The sequence below is a fragment of the Tachypleus tridentatus genome, chromosome 3 (assembly GCF_004210375.1).
Source record: "Tachypleus tridentatus isolate NWPU-2018 chromosome 3, ASM421037v1, whole genome shotgun sequence".
In the NCBI taxonomy this organism is placed as follows: Eukaryota; Metazoa; Arthropoda; class Merostomata; order Xiphosura; family Limulidae; genus Tachypleus; species Tachypleus tridentatus.
The window spans coordinates 25351405-25372376 of record NC_134827.1 but is presented as its reverse complement, the minus strand read 5'-3'; the positions used below and the strand labels follow the sequence as shown (position 1 = coordinate 25372376).

The 20972-nt window shown below is 30.4% G+C and overlaps 1 protein-coding gene across 10 annotated transcripts in view; it reads right to left on the bottom strand.

Annotated features, from left to right (window-relative positions):
• LOC143246559 (uncharacterized) overlaps nt 1-20972 on the bottom strand; it is a 206981-nt gene that overhangs the window by 50760 nt on the left and 135249 nt on the right. For 9 of the 10 annotated variants that reach the window (XM_076493465.1, XM_076493464.1, XM_076493466.1 and 6 more), the window contains 6 exons: nt 20459-20545; nt 16408-16495; nt 12632-12841; nt 6236-6365; nt 2181-2293; nt 1848-1998 (listed from right to left, as the gene is read on the bottom strand). In XM_076493465.1, coding sequence (XP_076349580.1) covers nt 1848-1998; nt 2181-2293; nt 6236-6365; nt 12632-12841; nt 16408-16495; nt 20459-20545 — 779 coding nt within the window. The remainder of the gene's footprint in view (nt 1-1847; nt 1999-2180; nt 2294-6235; nt 6366-12631; nt 12842-16407; nt 16496-20458; nt 20546-20972) is intronic. The other variant, XM_076493470.1, reaches the window with a different exon arrangement.

The following is a 20972-nucleotide window of genomic DNA, read 5'->3' as shown; positions in this document are numbered from 1 at the left end:
AATAAAAGATTCAGTTCCAGACCACATAGATATAACACTCAGTATTGTTTGCAAGCTTGTAAAATATCATTTGTGCGACAGGGATTTGAACCTGTGACCCTCAGTTTACGAGTCGAATGCCTTAACCCACCTGGTTGTGCTGGGCCATTGAGTGTAACTAAAATGTAAAAATAGGAAACTTATGTTACTTAAGGTCAGATTACGTGAAATAAATAATAATATAATAAAATTACTTCATGAGTAGCTTGTGCATAATGTAATTCAATGACAAAACATGAGCTGCATTCACTGAGTGTTTTACAACTTATAATGACATAAATAGTACTTAGGATTAAAAGGGCAATAATACAATAAAATTCAAGTATAAGTAGATGTATACCCTTATGAGTGCAAAGCTATTTAAGGTAAGTTTAGTTTCATACTACAATTTGGAGTCATTATAGAAAGTAAAAATGGTCATTTAGCTTTATTTCAGTTTTTTTGGGCAGTTATGAGGTCAGTCAAATCGACCAACTTCATATAAAGTTAGGGTACAGAAAATAACATATAGTTTTACTGAAAAAAAAGAAAAACATCTGAGATATATATGAAAATTTTAGAGATTACTCAATTAAAATTTGAAACTTTTAAGACAAAAAAGTATTTTTAGTCTTAGCATGGAAATCACTCAGTATTCAAGCTGGTATATAGAAATACCATCTATATTCTAGGAAAAATCTTAAAATACTTCAATAAAAAAATCTAATTATTAGTGTACAAAGGCTTGTGATGTTTATTAAACATCTGCCAATTTTGTAAAAAATACATTGAAAGTTATAGTATGGACAACAACAATGGTTACAAGATCAATCAGTTAAGGGAATTAAGTCATTTTTTTATACAACTGTATTTTCTTTTTATTTACTTTTTTTTTAAAAAATTTATACACATGTATTTATAATTACAAATAGCTGGTACTTTTTACAGAAGCTTTATGTACCCTCTGAGGGATATATGAACCACTGGTTGGGAATCAATAGCAGCAAGCACAACCATATGAGTGGACTTTCTGAGTTGTTATAGTTTTTAGTTGTCTTTAAATGATCACTCAAAACTGAAAATATATTATAAAACAAGTTTTTGCAGTGATATAGGTAGTTTGTAAATAAACTGTAGGTATGCAAAAAAATAAGAACCCTCACTCTACTACAGCTGCACTAGATAACAATGAATGGTTTTCAGCTTCTGCAAGTACAGTACTACAAGGCATAAAATACATATAAACCATTTCATATTACATATATATGTGTTATATCTTTCAAATGTTTGTAAGCATACGAAAAATAACAAACATCATAATAGTTTACACTCATTGATGCTTGAAAAATTTATCTAGTAGGGGTGCTGAAAATCTCTGTATATCACAGAAATCCCATCAACTTTCAGCTCCTTCCTGATAACATCTAGTAATTAATAAAAATGTCAATTCAAATTGAACAAAAAATTTATAATAAGAAGCAAGTTCCCCCCCAAAAAAAATTAAAATAATAAAAATATTAAAACTAACTTCTATCAAAAATTAGAAAAATCTAAGAAAAAGTTAGCATGTATTCTCAATATACTTAACTTTAACCACACCAGACACATCTATCAGTTAAAAAACGTGTAATACAGTGACATAACATATCAATTGCACAGTTAAATTTTCCAGTTAGATTTTTACATTTCATTTTTGTGAATTATCAATCTGCACACATGTTAGATCATTAAACAATTTTTGTCACCCCATACAAGAAAGTAGTTTCTTACTGCCAAGAAGCCTATAAAATAGATAATGTACCTTCCAAATAAAGATTGTTTGTGCTTACCGAATAATTGAATGCGTAGCCATAATAAATTCTTCTTCACTTGTGGCTTGACTGTGGCTAAATTTCTTGCTTTTGGTTTGAATGTGAATATATTTATCTTGTACTACTTTTATTCGGTAGATGCCACTGGTGTTGCTGCCTGTTTGGAGGGCTAGGAAATGAATATATGTGATCTATAATAATGTGAATTTGATCAAATATTAGATCAATATCTACAACACTCCAATAGTTAATAAAAAAACAACCTCTTTTTGTAATGTGAGATAAAAAACAAGTTATTTGTCATCTTAATTGAATTTCTGTTTTTATTTTACTACTGCACAATGAACTTACTCTCTTTCAAATGTAAATCCAGCTTATGTCTGTCACTAGGATGACAGAAATCATGCAAATTCTTATCTATCCAGTCCTTGTTCAGATACTGACTGTAAGTTGATGACACACCACTGAAAGTGTAAGAAGCACGTTATTTTTTATGTACAACATATCCCAGTAAGTGTATTAAAGGTTTCATCACAGCATTACATAAGTGGGTTGTAAATATAAACTAGACATCCTTCATTTGAGTATAGAATAAAAGAGACGTATAATGTTAAATACATTGTGTACATATACATATAATCATTCTGGGTTTAAAAACATGAAGTATCACAAAACTTGTAAACTAAAACTGGTATTGTATAAATAAGCAAAAAAAAAAAAAAAGAAGCACAGTATTGTATAATATGCATATATTTGCTATTTTTAACCTATGAACAGTAATATAATTAAGTAAAAGGTAAAATGGTTTAGATTAAGTTTCAATTTTTCATTTCTAGTATTCCACAACCTGGTTTTTGAAACTCAACTTTTATTTTCATTTTTCATGTTAATAAAATATGAAGTTTTATATGGTTCAATCAACCTCTTGTTTCTGAAGGCTGGCCCTCCAAGCATATTTGACATATTCTTATCAATGGTGAATATTTTGTTATTATTCTTTCTACTAACAGATCTTAACCTGTAATAATACAGAGTTCCAATTCTGAAAAATTCTACCAACTTTGCCAGATGAGGATTTTTCAAAAGTTGGCATACTTCAAGAACCACAGAAAGTTAGTGAATTGTGATGGAGGCTGGTAACCTTTCCCATTCATTTGTAAACTGTTATTACCTCTGAAAGAACACATTGTTTCCAGCACACCACCTGTTAGACCATTCAGTTATGTTTACGTGGCCATTAAGTTTTAAATACTGCTAGAAGGCCATTGAAGATAATAACCAGTGGTCATCAACATGTTGGACAATTTTATGTACCTCTTTCAGTGGTGCATTTATTTTTATCTTTTTATCAAATATTAAAATATAAAGTTTCAGTATTCAGCTTTATGAATTCAAGTAAAGTTACTCCTTTTCAAACTATTTTTTAGGGTAAGTTACATTTACAGATTTTTTTTTTTACTTTGAAGTTTTATATTCAATAATGAGTTTTTGAATTTTTTTATTGTATTCTGTGGCATCATCTGATAATTTTGAAAGCTTGTACTAATATTCTTGAATAATAATATGATACAAACTGTTTATTTATTTTTACACTAAGAGTACTTATATCATGCATTCATTTAGAACTTACTTTACAATTTTTAAATTTTCGTTTCTTTGATTTAAACTTCATTCAGAGTTTAACTCTTTATGAAATACATTTTAGATAATTTATTTTTGAGATTAATAGTAACTCGATACCTACTAGTTATAAAATTGTGTCAAGTATTAATGAAACAAGATTATTTATTAATAAAAGATTCCATTACTGGTTTCAAGAAAATGGTCTAAGTACATCAAGGTTTTTTCATAATTGCCTGTACCAAATAAAAATGTACTTATCTGATGTGTTTAATTTCACAGTTTAGAACAAGAAACTTCAAAAGAAAATGCCACTATTAAATCAGTGTTTTTAAGTAAGCCAATGCAATAAATTCACACATAATTTAGATTTTAGCCAACAAACTAAAACCAAGGACATAATTTGTTTAAAAAGTAAACTGTAATTTGAAAGTGTTAAAATTAACAGTTACAACGTTGATAATGAACAGGGTATAAATATCATTAAAACTATATGATTATAATATCAGCCAAACTAAGATATCATACAAAGGGTTTACTTTTCTCTTTCTGTTAAAAAAATTTTGACCAGACAAACCAGCAATTTACATGATAAGCACAGACAATAAAGTCTCATAGGATTGTTTGTTTGGTTGTTTTGGAATTTTGTACAAAGCTACACAAGGGATATCTGCCCTAGCTGTCCCTAATTTAGTAGTGAAAGACAAGAGGAAAGATGACTAGAGCTAGTCATCACCACCCACTGAAAACTCTTGGGCTACTCTTTTACCAACGAATAGTGGGACTGATCGTCACATTATAGCATCCCCATGGCTGAAAGGGCAAGCATGTTTGGTGTGATGGGGATTCAAACCCATGACCCTCAGATTATGAGTCAAATGCATTAACCCACCTGGCCAAATTAAGCAGCTGGATTACAGGAGAATGCCACAACTCCCAGCCAGTCTCATTCAAATGGCATATATCAGAATTAAATTTTGACATAATTTACAATCTTGTAGGCAGTTTGATGCCACTGAAAACTGACCACTTTGAAGAAAGATATGTAACAGCCCTATACAATGCAAAATATTTATCTACTCAAATAAATAAGATTTGTATAGATCAGGAACTTAAAATCTTTAAGACGGGGACACCGTTTATACTTAAAGGCATTGGAAAACAGAGGAATGCAGATAAACCTGGAACCCCAAATATTTCCAAAAAATCTAAAGTAAGTCATATTCCAGTCAAGGTAAACAAAGTGTTTTTCAAAAATTCTAATGGGTAAAAGCCCATGAACATAAAGGCCTTAGGCAACAGTACAGAACATAATTAAGAAGGATTTTCAACTGGGAAAGTGATAAAAGTCATGTGTACACTAGTTACTTCCACAACACATGCCTCAAGCAACTGGAGAATGAAAGAATACTGTTGCATATGAAGACATGCTGGTAAAGTCACTAGATGCAGCACCTATGAATTTCTATGTGTGATATGACATTTGAAATAGATACTGAAAATAATCATCCTCATACATTAGATGGGTAATGAAACACAAGCAGGGAAGTTGTTGTTTTAGTGAAAACTCCAAATTCAGCAAGATGGAAGGATGCATTTTGGATATGACATCCTTATGATGGATTATTTTGTGATACATGCTATGATAAACAGCTATTGTTAGGGTGCATGGTCATCAGATAAAATACGACTGGGCACGTTGACAGGAATTACAACAATGTGATGAGGTACCAAAATTTACACATAAACACGTGTAGTGGCACATTAATGTTAAAGAATAATGTGCTTACTTACAATGTCAAGAAGTGTTACAGTAATACTCAATTTTTTAAAGTGAAGCCCAACCACAATTATTAGTTAATTTGAACATTAAGAAAGAACAGATTAACATAACAAACTTATCCATAAAATCCTTATTTCTCTATTTTGGTCAAAAACTTAAAAAAAAAAAGCAAAATAGCAAATAGCCCATCAAAATAATTATTATTCAATATGGTACCTCTAATTTCCCTGCAATATGAATATTAAAATAAATAAGTTATTTTTTTTTTCTCTAAGACTACCTGGTTGCCATATAGGTATTTACTCCTGACGATGGTAACATGGAGTTATTAAACATGTAGTCTTTTAATTTTGGACATCAGCCAAATACCTGTTTTTATGCAAATTTTAAATATTGACCCTATTTTTAATTTTTCAATTTCTTTTTTAACTTCATTTAATAATTCACATTACATATACACACATGCGTATTTCTATTTATCCAAAACTACAAAATTGGGTAGAGATGATACATTAACATCAAGCATTACAGTTAAACAAGAAGAAAAAGAGAAAGTGAACTTGACAACTCAAGCACTTCTGTATTATTATCTTTCCTTCTGCAGGTGTAAATATTTCCCCCATAAAAAAGTCAATTCTACCTTACACACTCATATTAATGGGTTTCTTGAATTATAATACATCTTTTTTTGCTTATTTTAACAGCTTTTAAAGTATCACTGTAATTTTTACAGTACAGGACTGTAAACCAATGTACTTCTAACCATTTAATTACTACTATTAAATGATAAAGCAGTCTAATCGTAAAGTAGGTTAACACACATGTTAACCACGATGAAAAGCACAAAATCTAACTTGAATGGCACAGGTTGTGTTGAATGCAAAAACTTTCATTAAGAACCACATAAATTTTCAGTAAAAATAATTCCATGAAATTAGTGATAATATTTCCAATTCTATTGCTTTTATTATATGTAAATATGCAGAGTAATAAAAACATTTACCTGGTATCAACAACAATGACCTTTCCTGTTAAACTCAGACGTGTTGTAAACTGTTCAATCCCTAATTTACCAACAGTTTTCTCAGTTTGAGGAATTCGTCTTGCAACACAAAACAAGCAGTTTTGAGTTTCTGTAGGTTCAATAAAAAAAAAACACATTAATTTAAATATATGCACACACACAATAAAACTTAAAGCAAAGGTGTCACAATATGTTGAGTTTTCATTATTCTTTTAATTATCTATTATCTGTTGTGATTTAAAAATAACCAAAAGGAGGATTTCATATTTTGTTTAAAATTTATCTTGACCTCAATCACAGAATCATAATCGCTCATATGTTGAGTGTTCTACATATAATTAAGAGACCACTTACAATTTTACAACCTGGAATTAAATGCTACTTATAATCAGAATGGTATCAGTTGTACCTTTAAGTCATGTTCTAAGGAATGTAATATTGCACAAATACACCATTAACATCTTAGGCTTAAGAATATAAATGGAACTGTCTAGTAGTATTTTTAGGCAACTTATTTTATTTCTGAAATCCAAATATATATTCAAACATTCCTGTATCAGATTTATGATTCTGAAGAGTAAATGTGTTTCTGTTGAATTTAGTTTCCCAAGTGCCAATAGTTGTTAATACACAATCAGTTCATATAAATGTTTTCTTTATTATAACAAAAAAACAACTACAAAATAACTTGTCCAATCTATTTAATTTTGTAGTCTAGAATCTCTTTTAAACAAAAAACTTTAGAAGTAAATGTGAAGATTAAATCAGTTGAGCTAGCCAACATGTTGAATTCAATTTTAAGTATAGGTTAATGTATATAAACTTTATTACGATCTCTTACAGAACTTCATTAAATGGCAAAACATTTTTAAGATAAAGCATTCCAATATAAGCCTAAAATCTCATACTGACAAAAGAATTTCAGCTACATGATTTTGCAATTGTAACAGAACTCATCAAGTTCATAACTACATAGCACACAAAATTTAAATTACAACTATTTATATTAATATTTTGTGAAGCAAAATCTTATAGTAAATAACATTTAAAGTTAGTAATGATTTGCTGACCAGCAGAGGGTGTGACAGTATATCACAATAATCACACCTTTCTTTACTGGTCCTATGTGTGTTTCTAGTAAGCAGAAGACTGATGGAACAGAATGCAAAAAAAGTGTCAGTGTCTGAGATAATCCTGAGCATACAGCTTTTGTATATTACATCATGCTTCCCTATTTCCTCCTTCAAAATTTCAGGAGACAAAACTTTCCAGAAAAAACAGAGCAAAAATTTAGCATAAAATAATACAGGGTGTTTGGAAAGTCACTGTGCATTTATATATTTATTAACAGACATGTTTCAATATAGAATAGAGGAGGTAAATATGAATGACGATTATAAACAATGTTGAAAGTGACCCCCGTTGGCATCAATACAGGCCTGGATGCTTCTTATTTTGTTTCTAAACACTGCTATCAGTTGCTGGCTTGGAATAGACTAAATAAAATATGATTACAAAACTGCACAGTGACTTTTTGAACACCCTGTATCTTTATATGCACAACACCCTTACAAGCATTAATTTCTTACTTTACAGAGGACCATCCACATAATCTCATGCCTTTTTTTCCCTACAACTTTGTACATAGTAATGCCAAACATTTGTGAAACTTAATTTCTCTGCTATTATTTTTGAAGATTTTACCTATTTGAATTAAAATGAATTTCCCTTGAAACACTGGACAGTTTTTCATGTTAAGTTTGAAAACCTACTGTCAATAAAACATGTTATTCAAATTATCATAAGTCCTTTACACACTGCAGAGCATACACTTACCCACAGTTCCTCCATTTTCCCATACAATATGTAACTTATTGTGCAAGCCCCGCTTTCCTACCATAAACATTTTATTGAAAGGCGTAATTGTAATAAAAATTTGTTTGTTGGGGACAGAAAAAAGGAAGGTATTTGAGATGACCGTACCTGTTTAAAATTTGTTTTAATCCTCAAAGATGTAAAAACTCGAATTCAATAGACTTACCTATGAAATAATAAAAACAAGAATAATCACTGTGTAGAGGAAGTGACTAACATGTAAAGAAAGAAAGATACAAAACTAGATTCTAGAGAGTTGGCAAGCATCCTTCTTATGAAGCCAGAATATAAAATATGAACCTCTTATTTTTTTTCTATTTGCTGAGATATCATTACATTCAAAGAACCCATCTTTTCCTCATATAAAAACACCTGTTTACCCAGACCCACTTCTCTAAATTACAGGTTTATAAGCAATCAAAAGCACTCGTTTTGAACCACTTAATCTGGTCATAACCATTACAAACTTTGAAGAGTGGTGAATCAAAGCTATATGCTGATTAGAAATTAGATTTTTTAGACCAAAATAGGAAGAAAGCATGATAAATTACAGTAGAATTTTGTGGTATCAGTATATTAACTTATAATTTTTGTTATCTCAGAATACATAAATAAAACTTACAAAGGTTATTTGATTTCTACATCCTCCATGTGTGAAATACAATGAGGCTTAGCAAGTATGATGTACGAGTACAAAAACTTCGTAACATCATAAGCAGTAGAGAGCATTGTTTTCTACATTTTTTTAAATTTACTGTTTTATGTTTTAAGCAAAATAACTGAAATTTAGGAATATATACGGTAACAACAGATTTACATATGTAATGTACTGTAACTAAAATGTCACTGCATTTTATAAAATAGTGCTATGCTAGTAACAAAACAAAGAAGAATAAAACATTTGTACTTTGTAAAGGCCAGTTTTATACTTTCCAAAACAGTAACATGAAATGCACATGTGCTGTGTGATTTACAACTTGTATGGAGGGATTACAGTTTGATATGGTTTAAAGGTCAATAAAACACAAAATTACTAAGTAGGTGTATACTGTTACAAGATTTAACTTACTTAAAATATTTGTGGCTTTCTATTACAATTTGTAGTCATTTTAGGAAGAAAAAAAGGTAACTTGTATTTATTTCTCTACTTTTTATGAATGGTTACTAGGTCAGTAAAATCAAACAACCCTGCATACATTTAAGACAGAGAAAATAAAAAGACAAAATATAAAGATTTCCTAAAAAAAAACATTTGATATTTATTTAGGTAGTTATAGATATGAATTCCTTCAACATGGGTATCCTTTCTGTGCATGACATAGCATTTTAGTGTCTTACATTCAAAATTTTACTAAATGATTTTATATTTTTGTTATATAAATTAGGTTTTACGTTTTCAACCATATAAGGAAATATTTTTTTTAAAATCCTGAACTCCCCCTAGTGTCACACATCTTCTCTATTTTATCAAATGCCCCTTCAAAATATATGAAGTTAAATGTAAATTGCTTCCTAAGGAATTGTTATTGCTCTGACAAATCATAATTTTTATAACCTTCAATATTGCTTGGTTACAGAGCTACAAACAGAATTATTAAATATGTATTAAATACCAAAGTGTTAAATCTCAAGTGTAGAAGATATTTAAGTAGGCACAAGCTCAGAAACTAATTGAAAGTTGAGTTCAGTTGGACACAACCACGTAGTGAGAATCCTCTAATCACATATGTCATGATGACAAAGTTTGTGTGTAGAAAATCAGCCAATGGCTTGAAAATATTTGTGAAAAGATAAAGTGCTGAAAAGGAAGAAACATACATACACTGATAAATTACTTCACAATATGAAAGAAGATATGGGTGAGAATATTAGTGTGTTGAGATGTACAAATAATCATTTCTTATTAATAATAATAATTAAATTAATAAAAAAAATTTCATAACATTGTCATAGGTTACACCCAGAAAGTAGGAATATCTAGATAACAAATGATGCAGAAAAAATCTATGATTAATCTCCAATTTCCTGTTATCTTTAGCAACAGAAAAAGAAGAAACTGAAAATCCCAAGGAAATATGAAGTACAACATCAATAACACCTTGTTGTGGAAAAGTTTTGTAACCTTCAAATCCTATATGAAATGGAAACTAGAAGAGTAAAACTTGTAAAATAAATAGAAAATCGATGGAAAATATCTGATGAATCAAACAGTCCATTAATATGTAACTCCCAAAGACTCAAATAGAGGATTCACCCATAACAGAGAGTCAAATAATAATTAATAAAGACCCACCTTACTTACATTATTGCTAAGCTATATGAAAAAATACAAGTAGATGTAGTGAGTAGTGAAAAAAACATTACACACAGGCTTCTGAAAAGGAATAATGCCCAGAAGCAAAATGAAATGCTAAAACCCTAACCAACTTGTTCTAGATAGCTACCTCTGAAGAAGAAACAAGTTAATGTGAAATACCTGCATAAACAAAACAGAAGATTTTTTTTAAGCATTCTTTCTTCCTCTCTCTCTATATATGTACATGACTAAAGACATACATACATACATATATATTTGTGTGGAATTCACCTGACTAAAGACATACATACATACATATATATTTGTGTGGAATTCACCTGACTAAAGACATACATACATACATATATATTTGTGTGGAATTCACACTACATACATATATATTTGTGTGGAATTCACCTGACTAAAGACATACATACATATTTGTGTGGAATTCACCTGACTAAAGACATACATACATACATACATATTTGTGTGGAATTCACCTGACTAAAGACATACATACATACATACATATTTGTGTGGAATTCACCTGACTAAAGACATACATACATACATACATATTTGTGTGGAATTCACTAAAGGACAAATGGTTTACATCACACCCTAATGGTAAAATATCAAAGGAATATTGAAGTCGCACGATAACGGAAGCAAGATCAGTGAGGCCTGAGAATAATTAAGACATCAAAGTAGATATGAACTCCTGATTTAAAAATAAAAATAAAATGAAGAAAAGGAGAAAAGTTTATACTGTGGCAGGAAATTAGCTTCTCAAAACAAGGCAACTCATAGCTTCAGAGCATAAAATATGTCAGAGTGAAATAACCCCTACATCCCCAATAACTAATAACCTCCAATAAGGTTAAAAATCAATAAAAAGGAGGTGACAGGAAACAGAAAGAGAATAACTACAGAGTTAATTCTGAAAATGTCTGAAACATCAGGAGAAGGTGGGAAATATAAAAGATTGAAGTATCAAAATCATCATCTCAGATGACACAAGTACTGTCAGATGTGACCGAAATAGGTTTAATACTGAACAAAAACAGAGAAAAAGAAATGTGACCAATAGAAGTGTGATCAGGAGAAGAGCCAACACTGTTGTAGAGAGATCTAGCTGTGCACACTTTGAAGGAAATTAAGGCTCGAAAAAAAGAGTGATGTTTGTGTAAAACAAAAGAAAATATTGGGTGTTATGTAAGATATCCAACTAGAAAATCATGATATCTGCCAGGAATATCAGTATACAATGACCCAAAAATGTTGAACAATGCAGCTGAAAGTATATCCTGCATGCTACAATTTATGATACAGGCAAATTGCCAAAGTAAGGGATCCAAGGAAGTTATGAAAATGCCAACAGTGATGAAAACAGCCGGAATATCATCGCAAAATTAACAGCACAACTGTCAACAAAAAAAACCTAAGTTATGGTAAGAAAAAAAGGAGCTAATATAAGTAAGATCTCTCAAAGTTTGCGCAATAAGTAACACAGAGAGTGAAAGGGTAGAGAACTAACTAGTAAGTGACTCATGCACTGCAACACTCACAACAATAAGTTATGAACTGAAAGTACCACTCACACTAATTTTTAATTTTGAGTTTATCATATTACAATGTGCAGAAAGCATTTAGACATTCAATCTATGTTTTGCTGACAGCATGAGTTCAAACTTAACAAGGAAAGACTTTCAATATTTTAGAGGTAAGTTTACCTGATTTGAATAATTTGTTCAAGTTGAACTACAGCTAATGAAAGCACATTTCTATTCCTTTTTGTTGTGATAAGCTATTTTAGGACCTTAATAAAACCAAAACTTTTATATATCTTTGTAATCAATAATAATTTTCAAGAATTACACTGTTTTAAATATTAATACATTGTATTTACTAAATACATAATTAATTTAGTTGTTTTCTCTTTATTTTATTGATTTCCACATAAAATACTGCCTTTATCAAACAGATTAATAAAACTTGTAAGTAAAAATTATATAATAACTTTCAAAGGCAATTAAATGTTCTTAATAGATGGTAAAATTATTTTCAAAATTTTAACTTGCCTTTAGTAACCATACTTCCATTCCAAGACATGTAGATTATTAAAGATATTTCTAGTTACCTTCCTTAGCTAGTGATGACTTTTAATTAAAACAGATGATAGAATCAGTCAAGTCACCAACCTGATTCTTCACTGGGTTTTTCAATGTTTTCTGTTGGGTAAGGTAATAAAACTGTTGAAACCTGCATGTTTTCATACTGTGAAAGATTGGTCTGCTTTTCTTCCATAGTTTTATTCAGAGCTTCCTGAGGTTTAACCATAAAGTGGCAATTGAACAAGTGACTTTTGCCAGTGCCAAAACCTGATTCTGATGTCCAGCCTATACCATTACCTACACAAGAAAAACATACCAGAAAAATGACTCAAAACAACATTATACATCTTATTATAGTTTCAAAAGTATCATTCACATGTTATCAAAATCTAAGTGACAGATGATCAAGATAAAAAAACTGTGATTTGTCATTTACAAAAATTCCTTCAGAATGTCTTGTATTTAACTCCACATTTGTTCAGTAGGGTTATTACAATAACCTTCATTTACTCTAAAGATCAATATAATCTTCTAACTCTATTGATTTTTTGACAAACCCTGAATCTTATGGAAATAGAGAGAGCAAATTCTTCTTATAATGCTGTGTGTGTGTGTGTGTATATATATATATACACACACACAAATTTTTTTTCCAGAGGTGGAGATATATAATGCTGTTAGAGTCACTTATTTTTCAAGTCATTTGAGATGAAATTAATTAAAAGTATTTGCTACAATACTAACAGATATTACTACAAAATTATTCAAGACAAGATAGTAATTATAATAATGCAACATTGAAAATTAGTGTTAAAACACACACCAACAATTAGTATAATGACACAGAAGATTGAATATGTACTATCTGCCTACCATACTGCTATGTGATTAATGTAAACTGTAACAAATATGAAGAAAGAGTTACACTGCTGTGAGACATTCCAATAAATAATATGTCTAAAGATAGACTCCATGAAAGACATATGCAAAACTGACAGTCTCAAGGAAGCACAATCCAAATTAGAGGGGATGTGTTTGGTAGACAAAAGAGTAAATGCATCCAAAACTCAAGGGATTGCAAAAAACTAAATGAGATAGGTAAAAGGTTCCTGGAAGAGCATTAATATGAAATTCTTGATGGACACTGAGAAGGCACAAACTGAGACTTGAATTCAAGAACAATCTAATCCATCCTACATAAAAATAATTAAAACTGACAGTGAACATGTGCAAAAAATCCATTAATAGTTTGACTACATGTAAAGATAGGGCCAAAGCCATAGCAAACAGGGAAAGCTATGATCCGAGAAATCATTCCATAGTGTACGAAATGAAGACTAATGAGTAGGAAGTATAAATAAGGATCACTGAAATCCCCATTTGTCATTTCAAAATCTTCACAAAGAAACTTTAATAAGATGCTCACAGGTTCCACAAATAAACGTAAAACGTCTAGACAGCAAATGAGAAGTGAATGAATGAAGGTAGTCTCCAATCTTCTGTTATTTTTTAGCATCACACAAAGACAAAAGTAAAATTAACATAAAGAAACAGGAAGTGCAATATCATTACTCACTTGTTGTGGGAAGTATTTGAACTCTCTGATCCAAAATTAAGCATAGTCAAATTTGGATGACGAATATAAAATTGATGTGAAGGATTGAATGAACTCAAAGAATGTAAATGCCCACAGATGAACAAATAATTGAGATAACCCACAAACTTCTGGACAAGAAAATGATTATATATCTCAGAGTGACTGGTACAGATATTAACACTTTTACTGATAAGGAGAGAAAAACATTTCGACCTTCTTACATCATCTTCAGGTTAAGAAAGAGAGAGTCTGAATATGACCATTACCAGATGTGTCTTAGGGATGAAAGTATAAATGGGTATGGGATTGTAGGGGGCGTTGCAGATGGATCTTAGGTTATTAATTAGTACAGGTATAAAGGTGTTCCTATATATTCGTTTAATTTTGGCTTTAGATGCTGTATAAGTGAGACTTCTTTCATTTTGTGTTTATGTTTGTTTCCCTATTTAATATCTGGGTGTTTTCTATGGTTATGTAATGTTTATTTGATTTGCAGTGTCCTAAAACATGTGAAGGTGTGTTTTTTATTTGTTCTTTGAATGTAGTTTCCATTTTTCTGCTTGTTTCTCCAATATGAAAGTTGTGGCAGTTGTTGCATTGTATTTTATAAATTATGTTGGTGTTGTGTTTGTCAGTGTAGTTTTTACACAGTATGTACTTTAGTTTTGAACCTTGTTTTTGAATAAATTTGGTGTTTACTAGAATGTTGTGTTTTGTTACAAGTTTTTTTGAAATGTTAGTTATTTTTCTGCTGATGTTGGAAACATATGGTATGCAGCAGTATAAGGTTTCGTAGTTTGTTGTATCTTGGGATTTATTGTTGTTTGTTTGTTGTTGGTATAGGTGTGTGCCTATACCAGCCACTATGAGATACATTTTTATTTCAAATGGGTTTCTCATCATTGAGGAAATGATTAGTACATTATAAATACCCACACTGCTTACATCAGTGCCAGGAATTACTAAAGGTATGTGTAGATGTAGCAAAAGCTTTTATACATAGGAATCTAGAAGGAAATGATTACCAGAAACAAAACAAGATGATAAAAAACACTAATTATCTCCCACTGGCAAGCTTTCCCTTGAAGACAAACAAGATTAAAAATAACTAAAGTTTTTTTTTGTTTTTGTAATACTCATTGATACAGGTCATAACAGAAAATACTTTATTTTAAATTAATGAAATTTTTATTCATATGAAACTGTAAATATCTGACCAAATTTTACATGCTAAAAATCTAGTAGTTAACATACACACAATCACATTTTATCCATTACTAATACAGGATTATTAAATTTGTCAAACTTAATTGAGTCATTCAAACATAGTTTTTTAAAACCTCTCATAAAACATATTGATTACATTAATTTAACCACTTCCTGTGAGGATATACGCCTCTTGGGTTTCCTTATAATGAATTCGTCTTTAAAAAAAAAGAAAAGACAAATGCGTATTTAATGTTCTCAAAAATGAATTTAATTATACAGCCATAAAAATTTACAATCCTTACTGAGCTAGCAACAGAACGTGCTATTTGTAAGCACAAACTTTATGCCAGATTGACCAAATGCTTCACTTGTTACAACTCCTCCTATTTTTCTCAAAATTTGGAAATATTTCTCAAAAAAAAGAACCACATTTGCACATAGTACAGATTACGTACAGTATAAAAGAATGATTAAAATTGAACATTACGATATGCTGGTCAAGTTAGATTATTAAGTAAACAATGAGTTAATAGAAGAAGAAATTCTAACAGGTTAAAAACAGATACAACCATTTTTAAATGTTATATAAGATATGAAAGTGACAACTAGAAGTCATTGTTACTTATCTGATACTACAGAGTTTAGAATTGCAAAAACATAAGAGGTTCTAAAACCTGCCTAAGTTTAGAAGATCAAACAACTTAGTTTCTTTTCTACTTCCATACATTAATGTATTTAAAACTGCTTTAGAAACATTAACATATCAGAAAAATTACCAAAAAGCATAACACCCACAAACTAACCTGCAAGCCTCAACTTAACATGACAGACAAACTTCACTTAAACCATCTGACCAGTTTTTCAGTTGATAGTGACCAATTAAAAATATATTTATATTGTTGAAAGCAATATTCTTACCTAATTAGTTTAAAAGGTGTGTGAATGTGTTTAGTTTGTAGTAAAGCATGAAACATAACACTACAGAAAGGGTGCCTAACCTGCAGTAAATAGCCATCTAATGACACTACTTTCATAGAACATCTTGAAAATGACCTACCTAGTGAAATAGACAGCAAAATATTGCTGACAAGAGCATGATCACCAGCATGGATGATACTGTAGATGCTTTTTCCAATCAATTCATCCTATAGTAAAAAAAAAAAAAAAATATATATATATATAATAATTTCAATAGTTACTAATCCTGTATTTTTTTACCTTCAAGAGAAGATATTAAAATAATGTAATTAAGATAAGTAAAATAATTCTAATTAAAATTGTAGATATCTTATATTTATTATATTTCTGAACAAAAAATGTTTATATGAATACAACTTAAGTATCAAATGCTTTGAAAAATTCTCTCGCAATTTTTATTTTAAAACAAAATAAAAGTGAATAGTTAAACATTTATACATAATGCACCTTTAGAAACTAATGTTCCATTGTAATATTTTTCTCCATGATGATACTAAATTCATATATGTAACATGTACATGCAACAAAAGTTTTAATAAACTGTTCTTTTTTGAAGAATAGTGACAGCTGCAATCATTTGATTTTGACACCCAATTTTTAACATAGCATTCACAAAACAGATGGAAAAGAATATTTATCTCAAAAGTAACATCTTAGGCTAAAAAAAGTGATTCAGAGAATAGATAAAAACGTTTCCTCACAACAACAACAAAAAGCCTTAAAACCAAAAAGCAATACACATGAAGCTTTTGATGCAAGATCTTGAATGCTAAAAGGTTCAAAGGCTCAAATGGAAATAGGATAAGATTCTGCAAAAATCAACAAGATATTCTTAAAGAAATGAAGTAAATACCAAAAAGCAATGAGACTGATGAGCTTGAAATGAAAAAATAATAAAGATTAAAAAGTAAAAACTTTTCCCAAAAAACTAAAAAACAGCAAATGGTAAAACATGCAATCAACAATGAAAAATCTACCATTTGGACTTATAAAACAATGATAATCAACAATCTGGCCAAATAGACCAAAGTCCAGTTATTATAATACAAAAATTAATTTGTCAAGAAATTACTAAGACTACAGCCATATTTTGTTATAAATTTTATGGATGACTAGAATATCATAAAACACTGTGTAAAAAGAAAAAATAAAACTCCTACTGAAAAGTCTTAAAACAAAAGAGAGAAGGTATGCTCATGTTTCATAGGATAAAATGACACCACTCTATAAGGCCGTAATAACTCAACCCATAACTTCAAATACAAGTCCAGAGATTGGAAGAAAAACTAGTGGCTTAGTCTTAATTGTACAGGAACCATATCCAAAGCCAACAGACATAACACTGGGTACCAAGAAAAAGGGACAGTTTTGTTCGAGACGTATCTTCAACTTATGAATGAAGAAACACCTTTTATATTAGAATAATATGTCAACTACATAATAACTAATTCATAATGAAATACATCAACATATGTCAAAACTAACAGAGTTAGAAACAGAACCTGCTACCTACAATGCCAAAAAAAAAAAGAAGAGAAATCCAAGAAAGTCCTTCTTCACACAAAGCTTGAGGATGATGAAAGAAAAAAAAAAAGACTTGTAAAAGTAGGTGGAAAAAGATCAGTGAAACAGACATGATGTTTTTAACTGAATGACTTAAATCTCATTTAATGTTTTAATTATAGTTTTTAGTACATTTAAAACTTTTTCATTAAAATATGTAATAAGTATAACTGTATTTCCATCTGCAGTTTAAAGCAGTTTTTTATATTTTTACACAGCTATATTTTGTTTGTTTGTTGCTAAGCTCAAAGCTATACTTTGGGCTACCTGTGATAACTATTGAAATTTTTACCAGTATGACCCCTCAAGACTTACCACGAACCAACTAGAGGCACACAATACAGAACTAAAGTTTAAATCTAAGTATTTGGAAATTCAAACCAGTGCAGTTTTACATAAAACTACCTTAAGTTTCCCTTACCTTATGTATTATGTAGGAAATTCACAAACACTTAGTTCACACTGTGCTGATATCAACTCAAATCAATTTTAATTTATAAAAAATTATGCATAACATTACACTTTTTTATTGAATACATTTTAATTCTTGAATATAAAAAAATGTGTGAAAGAATAAGAACAAAACTGTTTTCTAAGAATTTTTTATTTATTACATTTAATATTGTAAGTTTGCTCTTGAGTAACGTATACTATAGGGAAAAGTTATATCTTTAAAATCTCCAGAAATTTCAGTACAGGAAACAGGTAGAAGTGAAAAAATAAACACACAAGAATATTCCAAGAACATTTATATCAATTTCAATGTAGATTTAACATCAAAAACTATCTCTGAAAAAAGAAACACTCTGTTTAAACCTGAAGGAAATATAGAAGATTCAAGAATACCAAGAAAATTTATGGTTAACAAATTAGAAATAAAAGAATTGAAGAAAAAATAAGAAACAGCAAAGGCATATAAATTAGGATATGACTTGACAGGATGACTTCCATTAAAAAGAGGAGAATCAGCTACTATAAATGTTTGTTATGGAAGGTGATGTTAAGATAGTCTTGTTAACCATATAAATGATTATTGTTGTTTGGCATTTTATGACACAAAGCAACTAGGCTATCTGTGCCAAACAATCTGTTACAAAAAACACAAAAAACAAAAGTATTATAAAGTGTTAAATGAAATTAAGTTATAACAAAAACAGTGTGAATCAGTGTTGAATAAAAATTTAAATACAATTAAAATATGCAATGGCCTTTAAAAAATTAAAAATATTTGTAAGGTGGACAGTGTGTCACCATTGTTAATCACACTGTCTACCATCGGGGGTAAACCCAATGGTAAAAATGGTCTGTCACACAGACCACACGTTAGTGCATCAGTTCTAGATAAAAGAAAACGATGAGTTAAAAAACTATGCAATGCATAGCCTAGTCATGACAACTTCCTCCTTCTGATCCTTATGGAAACAAGGTCAAAATCCAACAGAAGGTTTCATCTGGAAAAGCTTGTTATCACGTTGTTCACTTCAAATAGAGTGCTAACTGGCACAGAGATGAGTCTCGAATAAAGGGCATACTCCATCTTTGGGCCAGAAAAACTGGATAGAAGTAGATGATAAAGAGAAATGGGCTAGTCAGTTTTGAATATTCATGAGAACAGGGTGAGAAATTAAGAAGAAGTGATTCTAAGCCCACTAGAGAACTTGTCAAGTCAGTATAACTATGTACTGCACAGTTTCTATGTGATCCAGGACAAGAGAAATGATGTATAATTTGGCTGTGAACTCAGAAACTGTAGAGGGGATTTTGTGTGTAACCACCAAACCATAACAAAGCCTACACAGTAACCTGATTTTCAACCATCCATATAAATGAGAATGGAAAGATGGTTCAAAAGATGTTCAGCAAATAGAAGATGGTACTTCCAATCAGGAGTATCTGCCTTCTTCAAATGACTCAAACAAAGGTCACACTTGAGGGTGGTAATAAACCATGATGAGATGGACTGATCAATGGAGACAACAATGTCATCTAAGAACAGACCCAGCTCAGCCAGATGCACCTGGATATGAAGGACAAAAGGAACAATGGCAGACTGTTTATTCTGAAAAAGCATGACCTACTGAGGAAGGAAAACACAACTCCATGTAGATTGCTGTGGTAAGGATCAATGTTTTGAAGTACACATTAAAAACAGTTGTAAACATTGGAGATATAGAGGAGGTTCATGTGGCTCAGTGTACAAACTCTGGACTGGGGAAGCATGAATAGGTCCCAGCCACAGCCACAGATGGTAAAAGGAGTTCAACATCTTCAAGGCTGAGGTTCTGGCAGAGCCATAGACCAGAGGAGACCCATAGTCCAGTTCTTATCAAATGAAGGCACAATAGATCTTTAGCACAGAACATCAATCAGCTCCCCAAGAGGTGGACACAGAGGAGGTTCAGTGCCCATAAATGAATGATGGCATATGAAGCATAGGATGAAAATGTTAAAAAAAAAAAGACATTGTAAGTGATACAGTTCAGCATCTGTTTAGAATTGTCTTTCTTAAAACTCAGGAAACCCTTCAATGAAACCTAGAAAAGCCTACAACGACAACAGATTCTTACCTTGTTGAATTTAAGAAATGAAAAAACGTTTTCTGAAACTACTATCTTTCCATCTGAACTCACAACCAGCAAGAAACCATCCAAAGCCTGTAAAAAGGTTGAAAACTATATAGGAGTTTGTTGAAAGTTATTAATAAATATTATGATGTCAAAATTTGTCAATATCTCCTTCAAAATATTCACTGGTTTATTTCTTATAAAATCTTTCTACTGTAAATTTTTGAACATCATAATTTAAACATAAGTTGATTTTCTATTTCTATATCTTTATAACTTTTACTGCATTTAAAGCTTTTTAAAAATATATAACAATGAATTTTATTTCCATTCACAGTTTAAAACAGTTTACTTCTTATATTTTTAAAGAGCTACATTTTTTATTTGTTGTTGAACTCAAAACTATTTGGTGGGTTATCTGTGTTGTGTACACACTGAGTACTGAAATCTGTTATTAGATGCATGACCCCTCAAGACTTACCACTGAACCAACAAAGGCATGCAAAACTATAATGAT